The sequence below is a fragment of the Ruditapes philippinarum genome, unplaced genomic scaffold (genome assembly GCF_026571515.1).
Source record: "Ruditapes philippinarum isolate M1 unplaced genomic scaffold, ASM2657151v2 ctg3653_1_1_1_1, whole genome shotgun sequence".
Lineage (NCBI taxonomy): Eukaryota > Metazoa > Mollusca > Bivalvia > Venerida > Veneridae > Ruditapes > Ruditapes philippinarum.
Genome location: NW_026865026.1, coordinates 63027 through 84426, shown reverse-complemented (window position 1 = coordinate 84426; position 21400 = coordinate 63027). Strand labels below are relative to the sequence as shown.

General features: G+C 32.0%; 1 protein-coding gene across 1 annotated transcript in view; it reads left to right on the top strand.

Moving 5' to 3' along the window:
- LOC132727601 (uncharacterized) overlaps positions 1 to 20957 on the top strand; it is a gene marked incomplete at its 5' end in the record, with an annotated part of 122209 nt that extends 101252 nt beyond the window's left edge. Inside the window, 10 exons of the mRNA XM_060713160.1 lie at positions 4864 to 4950; positions 5699 to 5825; positions 8918 to 9085; positions 10471 to 10482; positions 13232 to 13408; positions 14500 to 14602; positions 15392 to 15523; positions 16008 to 16094; positions 16466 to 16564; positions 20690 to 20957. Coding sequence (XP_060569143.1) covers positions 4864 to 4950; positions 5699 to 5825; positions 8918 to 9085; positions 10471 to 10482; positions 13232 to 13408; positions 14500 to 14602; positions 15392 to 15523; positions 16008 to 16094; positions 16466 to 16564; positions 20690 to 20828 — 1131 coding nt within the window. The remainder of the gene's footprint in view (positions 1 to 4863; positions 4951 to 5698; positions 5826 to 8917; positions 9086 to 10470; positions 10483 to 13231; positions 13409 to 14499; positions 14603 to 15391; positions 15524 to 16007; positions 16095 to 16465; positions 16565 to 20689) is intronic.
- Positions 20958 to 21400: the final 443 nt, after the last annotated feature.

Genomic DNA, 21400 nt, shown 5'->3' with positions numbered 1-21400 from the left:
ATGCATGCACACCAAAAACGCACGCACACAAATTTCCAATTTTGTCTTGAAGCCACTCTTTTAAATTTGATTTAAGTACACATAACTTATAAAGTAGGTCATTGATTTACCATAGAATAGCAAACTTCCTCTTACCCAGAATGCATAGTTAGTTTATAAGGTAATCAAGAAGCCTTAATTAATTGCAAATATTTTAAAATGGAAATTCTGAGGAATGGTGCAATAAATCATGATTGCAGAAAAAAAGCTTTTAGTTTTGTATATAAATTATCTGTTTTAAAGTTGATAATGCTTCATTAATGTGAAATTTACTTTTAAAGTGGAATTTATTGTTTGCTGTGAAAGATATATATTTATCTGCTTTTAATTTTCCCATTCATTTTAATATACCCTGTGTAAGGGAAATTTCAGCAGTTGCAATCTGTAAATTACTTTAAAGAGGCTGTGTAGTAAGTAGTTTACTTTATCTGCTTCATTTCTATTTATTTTAAAGCAGCACACCTCCATGTTTTTATTTATTTTAATGAAAATTGTGAATTTAACCAAGAAAGTAAAATTATTACTTAAATTTTTAATCTTTTCACTTTTCTTGAAATCTCTGTACGTTTTTTACAACTTTGGATTTTCTTCAAATAAATTTTCGCACATAACATAAAATTATTACTTAAATTTAGAATCTTTTCACTTTTCTTAAAATCTCTATGTTTTTCTCAACTTTCGATTTTCTTCAAATAATTTTGCTCATCTGGAGGCATGCAGCTTTAATGTTTACTGTGTTTCAAAGCTATAAATCAATTCAGAGACTGAACTGAAAGTTGTTAAGTTAAGTAAGCTAAATCATAGATCTTGTCAGTAACAAGTGTCTGAAATCTTAATCAGTTTCCAGTCTGATTGTAATCTGCTGTATTTATCAATGTAGTCTGTAATTACAAAGATCTGGTCTAAATCACAACCTGACTTGGTAAAGATGAAATATTGTTGTCATCATCATTATCACTGACTCTTCAATACAAGGATCTGGTCTTATTCAGGAACTATGTAAGATGAAATATTGTTGTCATCATCAACATCTTTCTTCCATTAAAACAAGGGTTCGGTCTAAATCAAGAACTGGTATATAATGATTTTTCGCTATCATCATCATCATCACCATCAACATCATCACTGACTCTTTAATACAAGGATCAAATCTAAATGACAACTTGACTGGTAAAATAAAATATTACTATCGTCTTCATTTGCCTCTTCAAAACAAAGGATTCGGTCTAAATCAAGAACTGACTAGGTAAATAAAATATTGTTATCTTCTTCATTGGCCTCTTCAGAACAAAGGTTTGGTCTAAATCAAGAACTGACTAGGAAAAATAATATATTGTTATCATCACTCATACTCTTCAACACAGTAATAAAACTGTGCTTAACAAGTTTTAGTTCTTTCCAAATGTATGAAAGTCCATGAATTTTATTGTGACTTTATCGTTTTTGATTCATTATCAGTTATAAAACTAAAGTAAGCTTGCAATTGGTGAAGAAATAAAAAAGAAATAGATAAAATCATGGCAAACTGGAAAAGAATGCAGAATGAGTGTTGTTCACTGGATATAAATATGTAGATTGTTTAGAAAACTGGCATCAGTTGAATGTATACACAAGAAGAGGATGGTTCATAATAAACTCTGGCTGTTCACCAAGTTTTCAGTACAAAAGTTCTGTTTTCTTTTAATATGTGAATATCTAAAGATAACTGTAAATATTTCTGGAATGATATTACTTCATTTAATGTGGAAATAATGATTATCAATGCGAATATTGAATTTTGCAGACGGTTCATTTTGATTATTCAATTGCAAAGTTAATATAATACCCGTCAACCTCTGTGGCAGAGTAGTTTAGGTCGCTGACTAATACAACAACTTGCCACATCACCATTATGGGTTCAAATCCCATCTTGAAATATAAATAGCCCAAGTCATAATGCATGTTTGTACAAATTAAATATCACAGCCAGTTGGTCGACTTGGCTTATTAGGTAGAGCAAATGATTTTATTATTGAGGGGTCATTTGTTTGATCCTTAGGCAAGAAAAGATTGATCATCATATTATGGTCATTTGATTCCCACTGCTGATTCAAAAATAATTTGGGATAAGAAGTCGGCCAGTAGATAAGTACTGGTTTAAGTATTCAAAGCCCGTTAGGTGGGCAGACCTCCAAGATATGACCAGATAATATGTTGAAATCATCATAAAAACCATAATTGGGTCTGAGGTTACGAAGAAATTCCCTAAGCTAAGACTTAGAATCTTAGGTATTTGATTGGTCAGAAACTGCTAGAGAATGTACACTGACCAATGAAAATTCTGAGATTTGAGACGGAACTCGGACAAACTTTTTATAACCTATTTATGAGGCAAACAATACTATGATAGCTAGAGCTAAGGGAATTATAGGAAGAAATAAAAGTAAATGATAATTGAAAGTATAATGATTAACTTCTAACTTTAAACTCATAAATCTCTGTCAGTCGATATCTTTGGGAGTTTTCCTTTGAACATCAACTTTAACAACAGGTAGAAACTTTTTAAAAAGAATGATTAAGAAATAAATTCATGTTGAAAATAAGATATTTTCGTGAAGGTTTGATTGGTGTAAATTGTGGTTGTTTTTATTTGAGCCGCGTCACGACAAAACCAACATAATGGGTTTGTGACTAGCATGGATCCAGACCAGCCTGCGCATCCGCGCAGTCTGATCAGGATCCATGCTGTTCGCTTACCAACTCTTTAACAAGTAGAGAAACTGATAGCGAACAGCATGGATCCTGATCAGACTGCGGGGATGCGCAGGCTGGTCTGGATCCATGCTGGTCGCAAACCCATTATGTTGGTTTTGTTGTGACGCGGCTCATTTCTTTTTATCATGCTGTTTTTGTATAGGCTTAATTGGTATACAAAAACAACAACAAAAACTGGGGAATTCTTTTTTTTTTTAAATTCATGCATATAATATTATGTATCATCATCACCTTAGTGCAATAACAGGTTACCTCTTAATATAATTCATAAGCAGTTAACCTGTTTCTGCACTGAGATGACATGAAGTTATGTATTTCCTGTTTCTTGTTTTTTTTCAAGGAAACTCCTGTTTTATTTCTAATGTTGTTGATACGTACATATGGTATATATGTAAATAAGAACAGAATGAATAATTTCTGTTGTAGCCAATAAGTAAATAGCATATTCTGGTACAGATTTAATTATTCAAAGTGATTGTTCGTGTAAATTGTTCAATGTCAGTTGTTATAGCGATTAAGAATAATTGTATACATTTATTAATGAAGTGGTGTTTTTATTGAATATTTAGTACAAACTACTTAAATACATGGGTAATAATGAACTTACATATCTATGAGTCTTTTGTGGCTATATTTTAAATATAACTTGATGGTATTAATGGTATTAATATAAACAAAGTTATGGTGGCAATATCTTAAATGTTTATATATATTATTATGCCTACATATATGTCATCAGAATATAGTCACTTAATCTTTGCATACTCATGCAGTTTATTTAGACTATGTACTGTTGGTAGTCAAAATAATTTGACACAATGTACAGGTTCTGAGATAATTTTGTCTATAGAGGAGTGGCGGAGATATTTTCCATATGTAAATAATTTTGTCTATAGAGGCGAAGATATTGTCAACTTATAAAATAACACATTATTTGGATTTTGAGAACAAAATTATTGTTAAGTTGCTTTGATTTAATAAACAATGCATTTCAAATTCAAAGTATGATTATTAGTTTATTGATCTTTTTTTTTAATAATCTGAATTAACTAATTATAATAAAAAGGCTTTGAACTTTTGTAATCTGTTTTGTTTATTTGGGGTTTGTTATTAAAATTTTTGGGAGGTGAAAATTTTCGGATTAAATTGGTTGTTTAAAAACTCCCTTAATTGTTTTTTTCAAAAACGTGGGTGTGTTTTTTTTCCTGGCATTTTGTTTTTTGGGCAGAAAGCAGATTTTTAAAAAAAAGGGACACTTGGTGTTTTTAAGTTAAAAATTTTAAATCGGTTTGGTGAAAATTTTTGAAATTTTTTATGTACTTGAATTTTGAAATAATCGAAAAGGTTTTTACAGTGAGTGTTTAGATAGATTTGATAAACTTTGAATATTGTATTTGTTCTTTCTGTCAAATTTTTTTATATTGAAGTTCATTATACAAATTGACTAGAGTTTCCAAATGATTTTTATGTTGAACAGTTATTTTCCCAGTTATAATCTGATAATGATTTGACATGTAGAGTAGTCTCTCTTTTGAATGTTTGTCTGTTGTTGTGAATGCATGTTTGACATTGTTTGCGTTAAATTGCATGTTTGAAAAAAAAAGGATATCTGCATAATACAATCATGTTACTGTGTTTTATTTCTTACGATTGGGAGACAAACGGACACATTCCAAATCACTATAAATAAATGAAATTTAAGTATTCCTATTTCATTTTTCCCCCACATTAGGCGATTTTAAGGTCTCAATAGAAATTCCCAATTTTGATGCATTAACGGAAGGGGAAAAACACATATGGCATATTTCATGCCACTTTAAGACAAAGTTGGATAGGGGCATTTTCATAAAGTAAAATGACTATACACTATATGTTATACATGTACTATTTATTCTTTTAGATGAAAGTCCACCAAGGTTCGACAGGCAAATTAATGCCAAAAAAATGTCTATAAATTAATTAAAATATACAATATAATCAACCCTTTCACAACTATTTCACTAGAAAAAATACACATTTCACTTGAGCTTTTGATACAAAAATGAAGATATTTTTGTTATTTTATTACAGCCAGTGGATGATGACGATGATGATGCCACTTCAGAGAAACATGTTGTCATAGAGAAGGTCCAACCTGAGAAACCAAAACCCAGTCATGTAAGTTTATAAAATTTCCTTTTTTAGCTAAACTATTCCAAAAATAAGGATTATGTTACTAAGCATGATGGGCACTGAGAATAGTCAAGCGCAGTGCATCCTCGGAACAGCTCTTGTTTCATGGTTTGTCTAGTGTTATATTTGAAGAAGCATCTATATGTACATTCAAGTGCAGACAACTCAGTCAGGGATTCATATCTTTGACTCAATGGTCTCAGGGTGTTAAGTTTAATTTTTGAGACATGGACCATGACTTGGAATCACTCACTCTGACCTTGATTTATTCCACATGTACCTTTGTGTTACCAGATTATTTGTAATAATAATGATAATAATGATAAAATCTTTATTTAGAGAAGGTAACATACAAAGTTTACACAATAAGAGAACATGTATACTTATTTTCAGTACAACATTCTGATTTAATAATAACAAAGAGAGAAAAATATACTTATAAGGTCAATACAAATTTTGAAATCTTTTCCTACAAACAAAAACAGCAAATGTATTCTTTTATTGTTTTTTGTTTTTTAAAAAATTTTTTATTTTTTAAATTACCAAAATTTTTTTTTATAAAAATTTAAATTTTTCCCAAACAATAAAAAAATATGTAGAATTAAAAAAATTTTATTGGCTAAATATTTGTCTCCGAATGTATAAAAAAAAAAGAAAAGCAATAGACAGAATTTTTGTGAAGAATCAAACAATGATGTGCATAATTTTGTCATTATTATGCTGTATATCACAGGAAAAAATGAAGATGGATGACACGCAGGAATGGCACGAGGACCCGATACCTGGCATGGGTGTGACGGCACACGATTCATCTACGGACGAGTCTGACACTGAGAGTGACAGTGAATACACCAAACCTGGTATGTTTGTGTGTTTGTTTATATGTTATCTGGGCCAACAAAATCCGGTTTTGACATACTTATGTCCCTTTTGTTTGCCTGTCTGTTTGATATTTTAAGAGTAACGGTACTGGTAAATTCTAGAAAAAATTTTACTTGTCCATACGGGCTGTGGGACAACATGAACAATATGGACAATCAATTTTGTCACCCCAGGTTATATTATGTCAGTTTATATCCTAAGTTAAAAAGATTTTTGACAGGTAATATAGCTTTTATTTTAATGGTAGTTTTCACATATAAGCCTAGGCACTAGGTGAGGGTAATATTGCTAACAACCTTTTATATACTGCCATATAACCTGTCAAGAATCTTTATAACTAATCTTTAAGACAGCAAAATTCCTTTTTAGAGGGTAAATATGAGATATTTCTTCATAAATTGACAGCAGCTGTGTATATAAAACTATATAAACATCACTATTAGCCAATGAAAAGCAACATGACATGCAGTATAATAAGATAAGATATTAAGATTTTCGACAGGTTATATAGCCCTATATAAACATTTATATATAACCTGAGCTTCTAGGAGAGGGTTATATTGAAAATATAACATATAACCTGTCAAAAATCTATTTTTAAACTTCTTTTATTGGAGGAATAAAGAAATAACTTCATGAATTGACAGTAGTTTATGTACATCACAATTATCCACAAAAAGGCATTTTTCAAACATGCAGTATTATAACATAAAGTATATACAGTATTTTTGTTTTATTTTTTGGTCGACATTTTATATGACCAATTATGAAATTCTGGTAAGGTTATATAACCCAATTCACTAGGTGATGGTTATATAGCAGACAACCATTTATCACAGCCATATAACCAGTCAATATAGTATGAATAGCATATTTTTGTAATAATACTGCTGAATTCCTTTCCTCTGATTTAAAATTTAAATTACACTGTATATTATAAAGTTGCAGCTGCTGCCTGGTGTATATAGATATACTTTATGTAGATGATATAAACTTCACACGATTGTCCAAAGAAAATCAATGTTGCAAACATGCAATGTGTATAATAAATAAATTATATATAAAATAAACTTTATCCTACATATTGCATGTTTTGCAACATTGATTTTATATTTTATTGTTTAACACTGGTAACCCATCTGGAAGACTTTTCTAAAAGATCATAGCTGGTAGTGCTGTCTGTCTGTTTAAAGGAGGGAGCAAAACAACCAATGATCTGACCTGACCACCGGTGCTTTGATGAGCAAGAGTATAGCTCAAACATTACCATTGTTTTAAGTTTTATTTGAAAGACTGTCAAGACAAGATAAGATAAGAGAATTACTAATATAATAGTAACATTTCATGTTTATATAACCTATATGATTATATTCATTAGAATTACCCAGCCCCATAGGCTTATAAGTAAAAAGAACTGTATGCATAGTGAAAGACTATTAAGATATCATATGATAAGAAATTTACTTGTAATAGTTACATGTAGATGCATCTTTGAAATAACAAAACCCTTTATAATAATATTCATTAGGATTACCCAGCCCAAAAGGCCTATAAGTAACAAGAACTATATTCATTGTATAAAGCATCATACTTTCTGATAACTTTTTGCAAGTTGCTAAGTTTGCAGACTTCAAATCACTTGCCCCTTACCCCTGTTGGTTTGAATCCTTCCAGGGACCTTGGATTCTTTCATGTGATGTAGCTATCCAGCTTGTATACAGAATGTTTAAGTGGCTCTATTGTGTTCTGATTAAAAACGGAAACAGTAATGACAACTGTTAAAACAAAAAATGTAAAATTAAAAATGAACAGCATAACTCTGTTTATCCAGCCATTGATTTTCAAGTAAATCTTCATCAGACTTCCTGGTTCATAGGCTTTGCCTGCTTTCATTGGCCACATTGGTGAGCGGCGGGGTCTGTTATGGAATCCTTCTTTTTTTTTGCCCATAGAAGGAGCCGTTATTATTGGCAGTTAATGTTATGTTATGTTAATTATATTAGTCTATGATTATATTCAGTATATATTTCATTGATATCTGATTATTGATACTATAAATAGCACACAAACAGTATAAGAAAAGGTCACATCAAGACATTTCTGATAAAGTTATTATTTCATATTCACAATTCAAGGATATGTAATCAGTCAGCCAGCTCTCAGGGAAACAATGCTTGCAAATCCCTTAAGTATATGCCAGCCACTCCAATATCAAAATGATATTTCTCCTTGAGGTGTTCCATCCATTAATTGTTTGTATTAATTCATCTAAAACTCATCACTTTATGTTTGTTTGTTTTTGTTTGTTTCATTTTACGCCTTTTTCCAACAGTATTTCAGTCATATAGGCGGGTAGTTTCCTAACCATCGTTCCTGGAGAGTTACACCAGTACTAGACTACCTTCCTCCGCGCTTTATAATATACCAGACATTTATATATTGTAAGCATTCAGCTGACAAGATTATTCTTCTGCTCCTAGTCGTTTTGACGCTTATTAAATTTATATGAGATATGAAAATTTTTGAAGAATGTGTATTTTTCAAAAGATTTTAATGGAAATACCACCTTAAAAAGGTGTATCAGGTGTCCTATGGATAGGAAAATATCAAGCTTGGAACAGACTGTATTACTACTGTTGCAAAACCCGTAGCCTGCGGGCGGCAACAGATTCTGACCATGTGACCAGTGTAGGCCACGATCATCAGTCACAAGTAATCCAAGAGCATGTAAAGTTTAAATAGATTTTATTATGTACGTTTTCAAACTGCTTTAATTTATGTCTGCTACATGTTACTGTAGCATATAACTCTTGTGCACTCAAAAATACGTCTATTTCACTCATTCTATGTACAAAAACATGACACAATGAGGTGTCAAACATGAATAAAAATGATACAAATTTAACAGTGTATTAATATTGTTGAAGCATTTTCTGTACAATTGGTGTTTGTGGTGGGGTGTTGAAGATAGTTGACCTTGACCTTGAATTGCTTCATAACTGTAGGTTCTAATCCCACTCTGGCTTTAGATGGTTACAAAATTTTAGTTTTTTTGCGTTTTTCTCTTCAGCTCGACCAGACAGTCTCCTTAACGGTGCAAGACGGAAAAAGAAGATTGCCGCCAACAACTTCCTCTCTCCAGATTCCACTGACGACCTTGTTGAAGGTGTCGATGACATTCCCACACCAGACGACCTTGAAACCCCTAGTGATATAGAAGGCGAGCTGGAATGGGAAGGTATTCTTCTTGACTGTTTGTTATTATCTCCTTTGTATGATAATATTTTACAACAAAATGCCAAAAGTAATTACCAAAACAGGGCCAATATCTCTCCTTGACTGTACACAGCAATGTTTTGTTGTTTTTTTATCTCTCTTGTACAATAAAATGCCAAAATGATCACTAAAATAGGTCAAGGTTATTGCATTGTTGAGTTGTAGCATTTTATTATTATCTCCCTTGAAGTTATGAATTTTTCAACAAAATAACAAAATAATTCATTGGAATTTTGAAACACATTAGCAGTTTGTTATTATTTCCTTTGAACTATTAGATTTTTATCAATATTTATCTCCATTTGTCTTTTAGATTATTTAACAAAGTGAGAGAAATAGTACAAAAATGGGTCAAGGTCACTTTAATAATGGTCATGCTAAATATATACCAAACAAAATTTTCTTTTATTCTTAAAACTTATGATATATGAACATCTGAAAATGAACACTTTTCTGCACAGTTTGGAAATATAATAATTTTATATCTGGAAAAGTTTTATTGCCAACTGTAAAAGGTCGCAGCAGCGATTATGCATATATCATATCAGATAAAAGAAAATGCTTCCTAAATATTTGACATAACTTCCGCTCATTTGTAAAAAATAAAAATGATGGTGGAGAAATACCACTGCATAAATTTTAGCCAAAGATACAGAAGAAAATAAATCATGCACAAGGGATGATCTAGAAATATCCGGAATTAAGTCATAAATTCAATATTTATCAAAAGTTCATATAGCAAACACAATATTAACAATAGTAATATACATGTATCTTCTTAACGTTGAAACAATAATTCATAATATCCTCTTTACATTGAAACAAGAATTCATAATTTTTACCATGGTAAAAAAGTTCAGCTGACTCACTGTTGTATATTTCTTTGGCAAAAATAGGAGGAAAATAAATTGCTTACTCTATTGCTTCTATTTCTATTTCTTGAAAAGTGGGAGAAAAAAATATATAACCATTAACATAGCAAATAAATATCTTTTTTTTTACACCTGTATGGGGTGATTGGATGTTCAAGTTTAATTACTCTTGTTTGATATATTTGTATGTGAAACGTTCTACCTGTATATTACAATAATCATTGTATCATTGAATAATTGAGCCGCGCCATGACAAAACCAACATAGTGCTTTTGCGACCAGCATGGATCCAGACCAGCCTGCGCATCCGCACAGTCTGATCAGGATCCATGCTGTTTGCTTACAAACCCTAACTGATAGCTCACAGCATGGATCCTGATAGAGGCTGGTCTGGATCCATGCTGGTTACAAATGCACTATGTTGGTTTGTTCTGGCGCGGCTCAATTATAATGTTTATTTTTTTTTTGTCATCAGCAGCTGGGCCAGGTAATCCTCTTGGAGAAATAATTTACCGTAACATCTCTAATAAACACCCCCCTCCTGGTAGCTTCTTACCATCACAGTTGTAATAAATGCCCCAGAAATCTTAAACCATGATTACGGCATTTATAAAATTGTATGAGAAGTTTTTATACATATGACACACAAAATGGCTCCTGACGAACTTTGAGTATTATAAGCATTTATGCAAATATGGGAAGATTTATGCAAGTTTAGTAGGCATTTATAAGTATTGGTATTTATGCAAGTTTAGGCACTGTAAGAATAAGCATTTATGCAAGCTAAGGTATTTGATGAGTGTCTGCATTTTTGCAAGATTTATACCAGTTATTACATTTATGCAAAAAATTATACAAGTTGAGGCATTTTTGTAAAATTTAGACAGGGACAAACATTTACGCAATGTTTTACTATTGCAATATTATTGTCATGAATACAACTTCATGTAAAGATCATATTTAGTGTTTTACACAATACTTTCTTAATGGTTTTAAAGTTAGGACAGTGTTATAGAAAAAAAATTGGTATAGGGGTGTGTTAATTAGAGATGTTACGGTAAATACTTAATATATTCACAAGAAAAAACATAACTTGGAGATGGGGTAGTATATAGCACCATAATGCCATACATATATCAATATATCACCAGTTGGTTTTTGGGAAATAATTCCTCAATAACTATGTTACCTTTCACTGCAAACAATTCCCATTGTCCTACCACTCACCAACCACTTTTCAGAAATGTAGTTCATTTTAACCATTAACTTGCAGAATTGGTATTATGGCTTTGCCTAGGTTTGAGTTTGGAACAGTCCATTCAAAGTTCAGAGGATTTGTTCAAAAAGCATTAAGTTGCTTTCAGTCTTTTTTGCATTGATTGTAAAGGTCATGTATGTAAATAATATGTTCTTGTATGTGACAAAAGAAATATGGTTAAACCAAGGTATTTCTGTATTGATCCTGGTCAGACTGCATGGAAATGCAGGCTTGCCTCTCTCTATACTTTAGGTAAAGGGTAATCACTTTCAGTTCTACCAGGTTAGAAAAAAAAACATTTGTGAACAAAGCCATCCAAAAGACTAAAATATAGTTATATGATTTAATTTACAAGCCATTACTGTTCTCTTCCATTTGAAGTGGGGAGATGAACCCTTAATGGGGAGATGATCACTCTTTGCTTAGAAATGGGCAAGTGGCCCCCTTAAGCTAAGAAATGAGCAGATGGTCCCCTTGCTTAAAATGGGCAGATGGTCCCCTTGCTTAGAAATGGGCAGATGGTCCCCTTGCTTAAAATGGGCAAATGGTCCCCTTGATTAGAAATGGGCAGATGGTCCCCTTGCTTAGAAATAGGCAGATGGTTCCCCCTTTGGTTTAAAAATTTGGGTAAAAGGATCCCCTTGCTCAAAAAAAAGGGGGGCCATTCCCCTTGCTTAGAAATGGGGCAGCGGGAAACCCCTTTGTTTTGGGAAATTTGGGGGGAGATGATCCTCCTACCCTTAAAAAAAACGGCAGAGGTTTCTCTCTTGAAAGTAAAATGTAGCTACCCTTGCATAGAAATAGGCAGATGGGCCTTTTTGTTTAGAAAAGGGAACATTAATTGTCCATGCTCAGAAAAAAGGGTAATGGCTTTACTTGCTTGCAAGTAAGCAGCAGTAATTATTCATCATTAACCATTATTCATGGTAATGGTGCATAGATTAGGAGAAATACATCATTATGCGTAATATTTATGACTAAACAAATTCTTGATACTATTTACCTCCTTGTTTTATTATAAATCAATTGTGTTTCTCATTTACTGTCACAAATCATAACGTCAAGATTCTATTATCTTGATTTTGTGCTGGGTTTTGCTGTATACATTATCCTCTTGGATAAAGACCGATGTATTGAATTATTAGGTAAACCTTATATTGTTTATTGTATAATGATTTGTCTACAAATATATAGAATCTGATAGTTCCCTATTTTTACAATATTTACCTCCCTTGTCAAAAGTGACAGCCATATTGGATGTCAATATTTTGAGTAATATAATTTACAAAATATGAAAAATCAATATAAACAACTGATTTATGTGAATTTTCAAAATATTTTATATAAATGAAAGGATATATTATTATAGCACCAATTTTTGTAAAAGATAAAAAAGTGTTTTGCTTTTATCAAATAAAGGAAAAACTGAGTCATGAATTGTATATCACAAATTATATCCATATTGCACTTCCTCTTTCACAATTTTAAGGAAAATAATGCTTAAAACTTCTTAACTTTCAAAAAAAAATCATCACAAATAGGAAAACTTGGACCTCTTCACAAAGTTAGAAAAAAAATTACTCTGAGAGTGATAAATACAAGTCCAAGGTTTCTTTTATTATGACTCCTTATTTTACACCCTGCTAATTCTTTACCTTAGCATCAACAAGGAGGTTTAAAACCAGGAGAGAGTTTCGTAAAAGCTTTTAGTTTTCTGCAATTTATGTATTGAAATTTTGTTAGAAGATATGGAAGAAGAAATAAATAATTTAATATAATTATTATTAATAATTGGTTAAACCAAACCAGTAGACATTGTATTACTGTATAATAACACTTGAGCTATAAAAATTTTTAGGGTGTCCAATTATTGGTATCTGAGAGTTTAATAAAAAAAAAGAAAGATATAAAGGAAATAAAACTGATAAAAGATTAAAGAGAATTGTAATATATTTCTTAACATCTTTTTTTTCTGCAGACGACACACCAATCACCCCTACGTCAGATACCAAGAAGTTTGTAGAATATCGTGATGACGAGGCGGAGAGAGAGAAGTATGAGAATACGAAATTCCGTAAAGTAGAAATAGCGGGCAAAGATTATCGTGTAGATATGAAGGTCATTGAACCATACAAGAAAGTCCTGTCACACGGAGGTATGTTAAATTATATAATTAAGATATGAGCCGCGTCACGACAAAACCAACATAGTGCGTTTGCGACCAGCATGGATCCAGACCAGCCTGAGCATCCGCAAAGTCTGATCAGGATCCATACTGTTCGCTATCAGTTTCTTTACTTGTAATAGGGTTGGTTAGCGAACAGCATGGATCCTGATCAGACTGCGTGAATGCGTAGGCTGGTCTGGATCCATGCTGGTCGCAAACGCACTTTGTTGGTTTTGTTGTGACGTGGTTCAATTAAGATATCATGTCTAATATTTGTACAGTCTAATTAAAACACACCTACATGTAAAAAATAAGTAAAGCCGAACTTTAGTCAAATTGTATTGGTACATAGTAGCCAAAGTTAAGTCAATAGGTTGTGATATACATCTTCATCAATTGTGGCCGAACACTTCCATTTTGAATAATGTCATCGGTTTTGAATTCTTTTAAGTCAGCTAAATCCCCCTTAAAATATCTTTTTACTATCGAACTACCCTCTTTTTAAGAGGCGACCCTGGACCTTTTATATGCCTTTCAGCTGGTTTCAAAATCTGTCCTTAAGATAACCGTATAAAAATGCATAAATTAATATATAAATACTTACCTACCTACTCTCTATTATTGGCGGCCAAGACCAGAAATAGATTTATATATGCTATTTTGTTTGACCTGACTTGTGTACTGGTTGACACTCTAAGTTAAAGCTGGAAAATGTTGAAATGGCTTATGATCCTAAAAAAATTTCAACAATTAAATATTGGAATAAATGACACAGTCACAGTCAAATGGATATCGAGTCTAATGTTTATTTGTCTCTAACATTTGTTCAGAAATCATTTCGGATAAGTTGTTGGTCACTCGCAGAAAATTTGGTCAGTTAGCAAGTAAAGTCGATTAGGTGGACCTACTGCTAAGTTATGCCCAAAAATGTGTAAAAATCTGCATTAAAACCAAACATACAAATGTATATTGGAAGTTTCTTGCAGTATGTTGTACCATTGAATGATTATTGCAACAAAGGGTAATGATTTATTTGCAAATTTTGTAACAAATTTAATAATGATTTATTACATTTTCAGGTTACTATGGCGATGGTCTCAATGCAATTATTTTATTTTGTGGTTGTTATTTACCTGACCGAGGGAGGCGGGACTACCAGTATGTGATGGACAATCTATTCCTGTAAGTTATTACATTTTCCTGTTCTTAAATCATCATCTCTTCGATATAGAAAAAACATCAAAGCGCTGAAAGCACTGGAAACCTTAAACTAAACTTTGTCCATGAAAATATGCACAAAGGGGCACTTGAGGTCTTCCTCCATTTGGTAAAGCTGTGAAGTTGCCATGTGACCTTTACTGTGTTGGTGCAACATAAAACTAAACCCAAAAAGGAAAAAAATGGTGTTTAGATAAGTTTGTTTAAACTTTACATTGTGCCTGAAATAGTGAATAATGCAAGGAGGGACAATTGAGGTCATTCTCCACCAGTAAAACTGGAAAGTCCCCATATGACATTATCTGTGTTGGTGCAAAAACTCAACCTTTAAACAAGGGGTGGTTAAGGTTGTTGAATTAAACCACTTGCCCCTTGGAATCACGACAGGGACTTTGGATTCTTTCAAGTGAGGAAGCTATCCAGCTAGCTTACGGAACGTCGGTGGTTCTACTCAGGTGCCCGTTCGAGCCTGAAATAATGCACGGACGGGCACCTGAGGTCTTCCTCCACCAGTAAAGCTGGAACGTCGTGATATGACCTATACTGTGTCGATGTGACGTAAAACCCAAACAAACAAACAACATTAAAACAAAACTAAAAAAAAGAATGAAAATGAAATGCTGTAAACCTGTGTATTTGTTAAATTACAATTTTATTGTATGTACAAATTTTCTCATTGAGATGTTATGCTTACTGGCAGTGCAGTAACTTGTGAGTAAGATATAAAGTATTAAACATATAACATATTTTCAGATATGTGATAAGTACATTAGAACTGTTAGTAGCAGAAGATTACATGATTGTATATTTCCATGGGGCCACGCCTAGAAGACAAATGCCAAGTTTTGGTTGGTTAAAAAGATGTTATCAGATGATTGACAGGAGGTTAGTATTGTTTTAACTAATCAAATTTCTATATAAATAGGTCAAAGGTCAACAGGGTCAAATATATTGCGCCAGCCCGCATAGCTCAAGTGGAAGATAATTTACTGATTTGTTTACATTTTGAGACAAAATATTTCACATAATCACATTCAAGGCTGTTTTCTTCATGTGATACATGCTCTAAATCTGTTATGAAGATACTATAAAACACACAGGGTTTCGTGCGTTCTTACATTCATGGTTTGTCTGTTAATGCAAAAGTAGAAAAATGCAAATAATGTAATATAAATATAAATAATCATACAGCAAATATAAAATTTTGTTGAATAGTGAAATTCACTGATTGACTACTACAAAAAACACAAAAATGAGAGCCTCATGAATAATAATAATTTTGCAGTATGCGTTTAATTTTAGAAAAGCCAGTATTTACTTTATTGCATAGTTCCTGTATGTATATGTTTTAACATTATTATATTTACAGATTACGAAAGAACTTAAAGGCCTTGTTAATGGTACATCCCACATTGTGGCTTAAAACAGTTGTTATGATGACCAAACCTTTTATTAGGTAAAATAGAAATTTATTTATTTTACGTTTTCGGCAGTATTAGCAAAACAGTATTTTGATATAACACTACAGCATGTATTTTTCTCTCGTATGTAATTGCAAGAATGCAATTATATGGTATTGGACGATCATATTGGATAATCAAGAACTATTTTATTGAATTTTCAAATGCTTGTTGGAATACAAGAAAGAAATGTATCTTGTTAAAGTAAATTTCTTTTCCCTCCAAAATTTATTTTCCCACCATTTTGGGGACTAAAAACTTTGTTTTTCATGAAGATGAAACTCAGATCAATAAGTAAATGAAAAAGAGTATAATACTATGTAGGACGGGTTTCTGATTAACATGCTAATAACTTCTTGTTTTTCAGTTCCAAATTTAGTTCAAAGTTACGTTTTGTAAAGACGTTACAAGAATTAGGGAAGATAGTACCTATGGAGTATATCTACGTTCCCGAGCCCGTCTCGCAGTAAGTAGCCAAGCATTATATCGTATTCCTTGATGCTTTGACCTCCAACTATATACTGTTTATTCAACAATATAACTTCATATTCAAACAGCACAAATTTCGTTTTTCATGATATACCATGCATACTCTAATGAACGCTCAACAGGGATGTTACATTTTTCAAAGGGATGGGTTTTATAAAATGTTAAATTTCATCAAAATAAAAAGAATGTTAACTGTTTTTGTACTATTTGCTGCTGGATAGTATTTACTGTCTGGAAGTTTGTGGTTCTTTCAATAAAATGCTATCATCTTGGTAACTAGTCAAAATATTTTGACATGCCAAAACCAGATTCTGGGATATTTTTGCTCTGGATTAGAATTTTTCGTAGATCGGAGAAGATATTGCCCATACACAAAATATCAGAATATCTCAATGCGTAGTACAGTAAGTTAGACTACTTAGTTACTCATTTTGCTTTTTGTTAGTCAAAAGGGGCGAAGGATGGGAGGGGCATTAATTAGAGAATGAATCGTAAGCAAGAAAGTAAAATCATTTATTCCTAGATATAACTTCATAAGCACTGTCAGCATCAATTGTAGGATTGGAGCGTGTGTCTATAAGTTTATAGCTTCCTAAACAATTGAACCACCAGTATAATAAGTTCTATATAAATCTGTACAAGTTTTGTAAGGTACTCAAAAATTATTATAATTTATATGGTTAACCATGAGTAAAAATACATATATTTAATACATAAAATTATGCAGAGGTTTGAAAAGTGTTATTTGTAAATTTCTTAATTTTGAACCTCATTACATCAAAAAAAATTAAGTTAATTCTCTAAATTTCAAAGCAGAAGGTACTCTTTTACACAAAACCAATGGCAAAAAGAGGATGAAACTCTTAAAGGACAAGTTTTTACCAAGCCTTTCATTTTTTGTCAGAGCCAGACATTTTTATGTCATTATTCCATGATTTGAGAACCTCTAATTGCATTAATAATTGTTCATTATGCTATGAATATATCACAATCAATCAACTGTGGTCGTATATGTGATGTTTGTAGGAATATTGAGGAAGAATTATTATGTCTAGACAATAGTGCAATAACGGGTTAACTCCTATTGAATTTAGAAGGACTTAACCTGTTACTGCACTAAGGTGAGGTGACAAAATATTCTGCATTATGTCTAGATGTTTAAAGTTTTTCAGACATGTTACTATTAAAGTAGATTTTTTAGACGATTGATACTTTGGATTTTTTCCAAGTCATGTAGGCTGTGTAAGTAAAAATTGTTAAGTTGTATGGCCCGAGAATAATATCACAATTGCTTATTTTCCTTACAGCAGCCATGTATTATAACTCATATAATATTCAATTATCAATTCTAACACAACTCGTATTTTACCCTATTGAACATAGAAGAACTAAAGTGTGTGTCATTATGTAATAAAATCACTGTTTGACGTTCTGTATTTAGACATGTGACGTATTCATTATACACGTGACATATACACTAAAAAATGTGATGCACTGAAAATAACTACGGAAATAAATCAGGAGCAATTTAGCTCAATATCAAGTACAGCAGCATTTATTTGATGATGTTGTGTTAGAATCGAAATAATATATCCAAGTCTATGATTTCATCACTTGATAATATCACTGTTTGTCGTTCGAATGCACATCATTATATCACTCGGGCTACACCCTCGTGATATAATTCTTCACATCCAAACTCCAAACAGTGATTTAACTGAGCGATAAATTCACAATTTGGGTATATTATATTAAGAATAACCATAACATTATGAATAACCAATGAAAATGAAAGTTACAAACATGCAGTTTTATAAATATGAAATATAACCATATATAACCGTTAATGTATTATTACAGGTATGATGCAAAATTGACACAACATAGACCCTGCACCTCCGTTCCCTCTACCCCTTCCTCCCCCTCGTGACATTTCCCGACGTGTAGATATACGCTAGTCACTGTCTGTGATATATATAATACTTGGTAAGTATACTCGGATGTTGTCGTAAAGGTGTGCCGGGTACCAGCAGATGATTGCCAGGTACCAGCAGAATGTTTGAATTTTGTTTTGCCAGGTACCAGCATATTGTTAGTCTTTTGTTTTGCCAGGTACCAGTAGCTGGTTTGTCTTTTGTTTTGTCAAGTACCAGCATATTGTTTGTCTTTTGTTTTGCCAGGTATTTGCAGAATGGTTCATTATTTTTGTTGTGCTTGATAATATATTTGATTTTTTGTGCCTGTTACCAGCAGAATGGTCCCGCATGCTGATACCTCTGCCAGGTGTTTCATACTAATTTCCCTGTGCCTGGTACCAGCAAAATGGTTCCTGAACGATGATATCTGGTAGCATAATGTTTCCTAGTTTTATTACTTCATACCAGCATTATTATGTACCTCGTTGACAGTTCTCCCATTTATTTTTGCATAATTTTGACACCCTTGATATATTTATGCTGACTTGGCTTTATACTTGTGGCATAGGCAAGTAGTTTTCCAGTATTAACATTATAGGGCATCCCTCATAACCTGAGGAATCTCGGAAAATGGACTTGTCCAGCTTCCTTAACTGGAAATCTCCCATTATCTATTTTAGGGATATAAAGAAAAACAGCTAACATTGTATTGCCTTGGCAGAATGCAGGGAATATGCAGGCTGGCTGGTTCTATACTGGTGGCTAAGGCTAATCACTCAAGAAAAACTTTTGTAAAATTTTCTTCTTAATGGATTTTAATCACTCAAGGCTCCAGTAAAAAACACAACATAGAAAAGAAAACTTTTTTAAAAAAATTTCCTATTACTGGAATATTTCCACAAGAAAATTGCCTTGTCTCTATTTTCCTGTGTTTCTAAAGCTATTCACTGATATAAATTTCCTGAAGAAAGCAGATTTTCACATGTAATAAGGTTTATAAACTGAAGAGTCCTACCACACACACAGGGGAATACCTGTACTGCAACATGGTTTTTATGTTGTTTTCTGTTGTTTTTTGCATGCAAGGAATGATGTATCTATGTTTTATCATTTCCCTGAGATTTTTTTACACTTTCTTTGATGTCTAGTGAGAGAAAAGTTTCTTATATTATGCAATGTACATAGGGTTTTATTTCCAATACATATCTATAATTTAAAGAAATCTATTGATATACATGAAAAATGTTTGAACATTGGAGGTTTTATACCTTATACAATTTCTTTGATGTCTTTAGTTTAAAGAAATCTATTTCATTTTGTTTTATCTTAAGAAATCCATGGAAATGAATGAAATTATAGAGCCTGGTCAGACTGCACACTTTTTTTAACTTTTATGTCTGTATGGGGGGGGGGTTCATTGTGGCCAATTGATTAAGGGGGCAGAAATCAGAATCATTTGCCCATTTCCGCTATTGCGTTGAATCCTGACTAGATTTTAAGTGACATTTTCATATTCCAGTAAAGCTGGCAAGTTGCCATACATCTCCGATTTACATGACTGTTTTCATTACAGAAATTATCGTTTACATGACTGTTTTCAGTGCAGAAATTATCGTTTACATGACTGTTTTCAGTACAGAAATTATCGTTTACATGACTGTTTTCAGTACAGAAATTATCATTTACATGCCTGTTTTCAGTACAGAAATTATCATTTAGATGACTGTTTCCAATACAGAAATTTTCAGTACAGAAATTATCATTAACATGACTGTTTTCAGTACAGAAATTATCGTTTACATGACTGTTTTCAGTACAGAAATTATCGTTTACATGACTGTTTTCAGTACAGAAATTATCATTTTACATGACTGTTTTCAGTACAGAAATTATCATTTACATGCCTGTTTTCAGTACAGAAATTATCATTAAGATGACTATTTCCAATACAGAAATTTTCAGTACAGAAATTAACATTAACAAGACTGTTTTCAGTACAGAAATTTTCATTTTACATGACTGTTTTCAGTACAGAAATTATCATTTTACACAACTGTTTTCAGTACAGAAATTATTATTTACATGACTGTTTCCAATACAGAAATTTTCAGTTCAGAAATTATCATTTTACACAACTGTTTTCAGTACAGAAATTATCATTTACATGACTGTTTTCATGTTTTCAGTACAGAAATTATGCTTCAAGCTGACCCGGACTACCTGGAGAAGTGGGAAAAAGAACAAGAAAAGAAAGGCCTCACACCAACCAAACAGTCCAAATTTAGTTTCTTCAGAAGGAAAAAGAATAGTTCATCCTCGTCATGAAGTTTGACTCACTCCACGGCAATAGATTACTTTATCTGTTATTGGTTTAGTTTCTTTTTGGTTGATTGTTGATTAATTAAGCATTATTTTGTTCAAATAGTTTGATTTGTCGTTGCCAAGGGCTAGAAATAATACATATTGATTAAGCTCGCACTATTGCAAGTAATAGTGATTAAAAAAGCAGGAAGCATTTCCTTAGATTTGTAAATTTTTGAAATAGAGAACAAAGATAATGTATAATTGAAAATAAATAATTATAGAATAGAATAGAAAAAAGATAAGATGATTATGTACAATATATTCTTCATGCTTAAAATTTGAAAAAGTTCATTCCAAAAGTTGAAAAAGAAAACAATAGTTCAAAATTGAAGAAAAAAATGTTCAAATTTGAAAAAATAAGTTCAAAAATTGAAAAAAAAATTCTGTACAAATTTGAAATTTGTACAAAAGTTGAGTTTCATGAATAAAGAACTACTGTGGCATGTACCATGGAAACGTAAACAATTCAATTTGTACTATATTTTGTAATAACAAGTACCTGCTACTTTCCATCAATGTATCAGTCTTTCCTT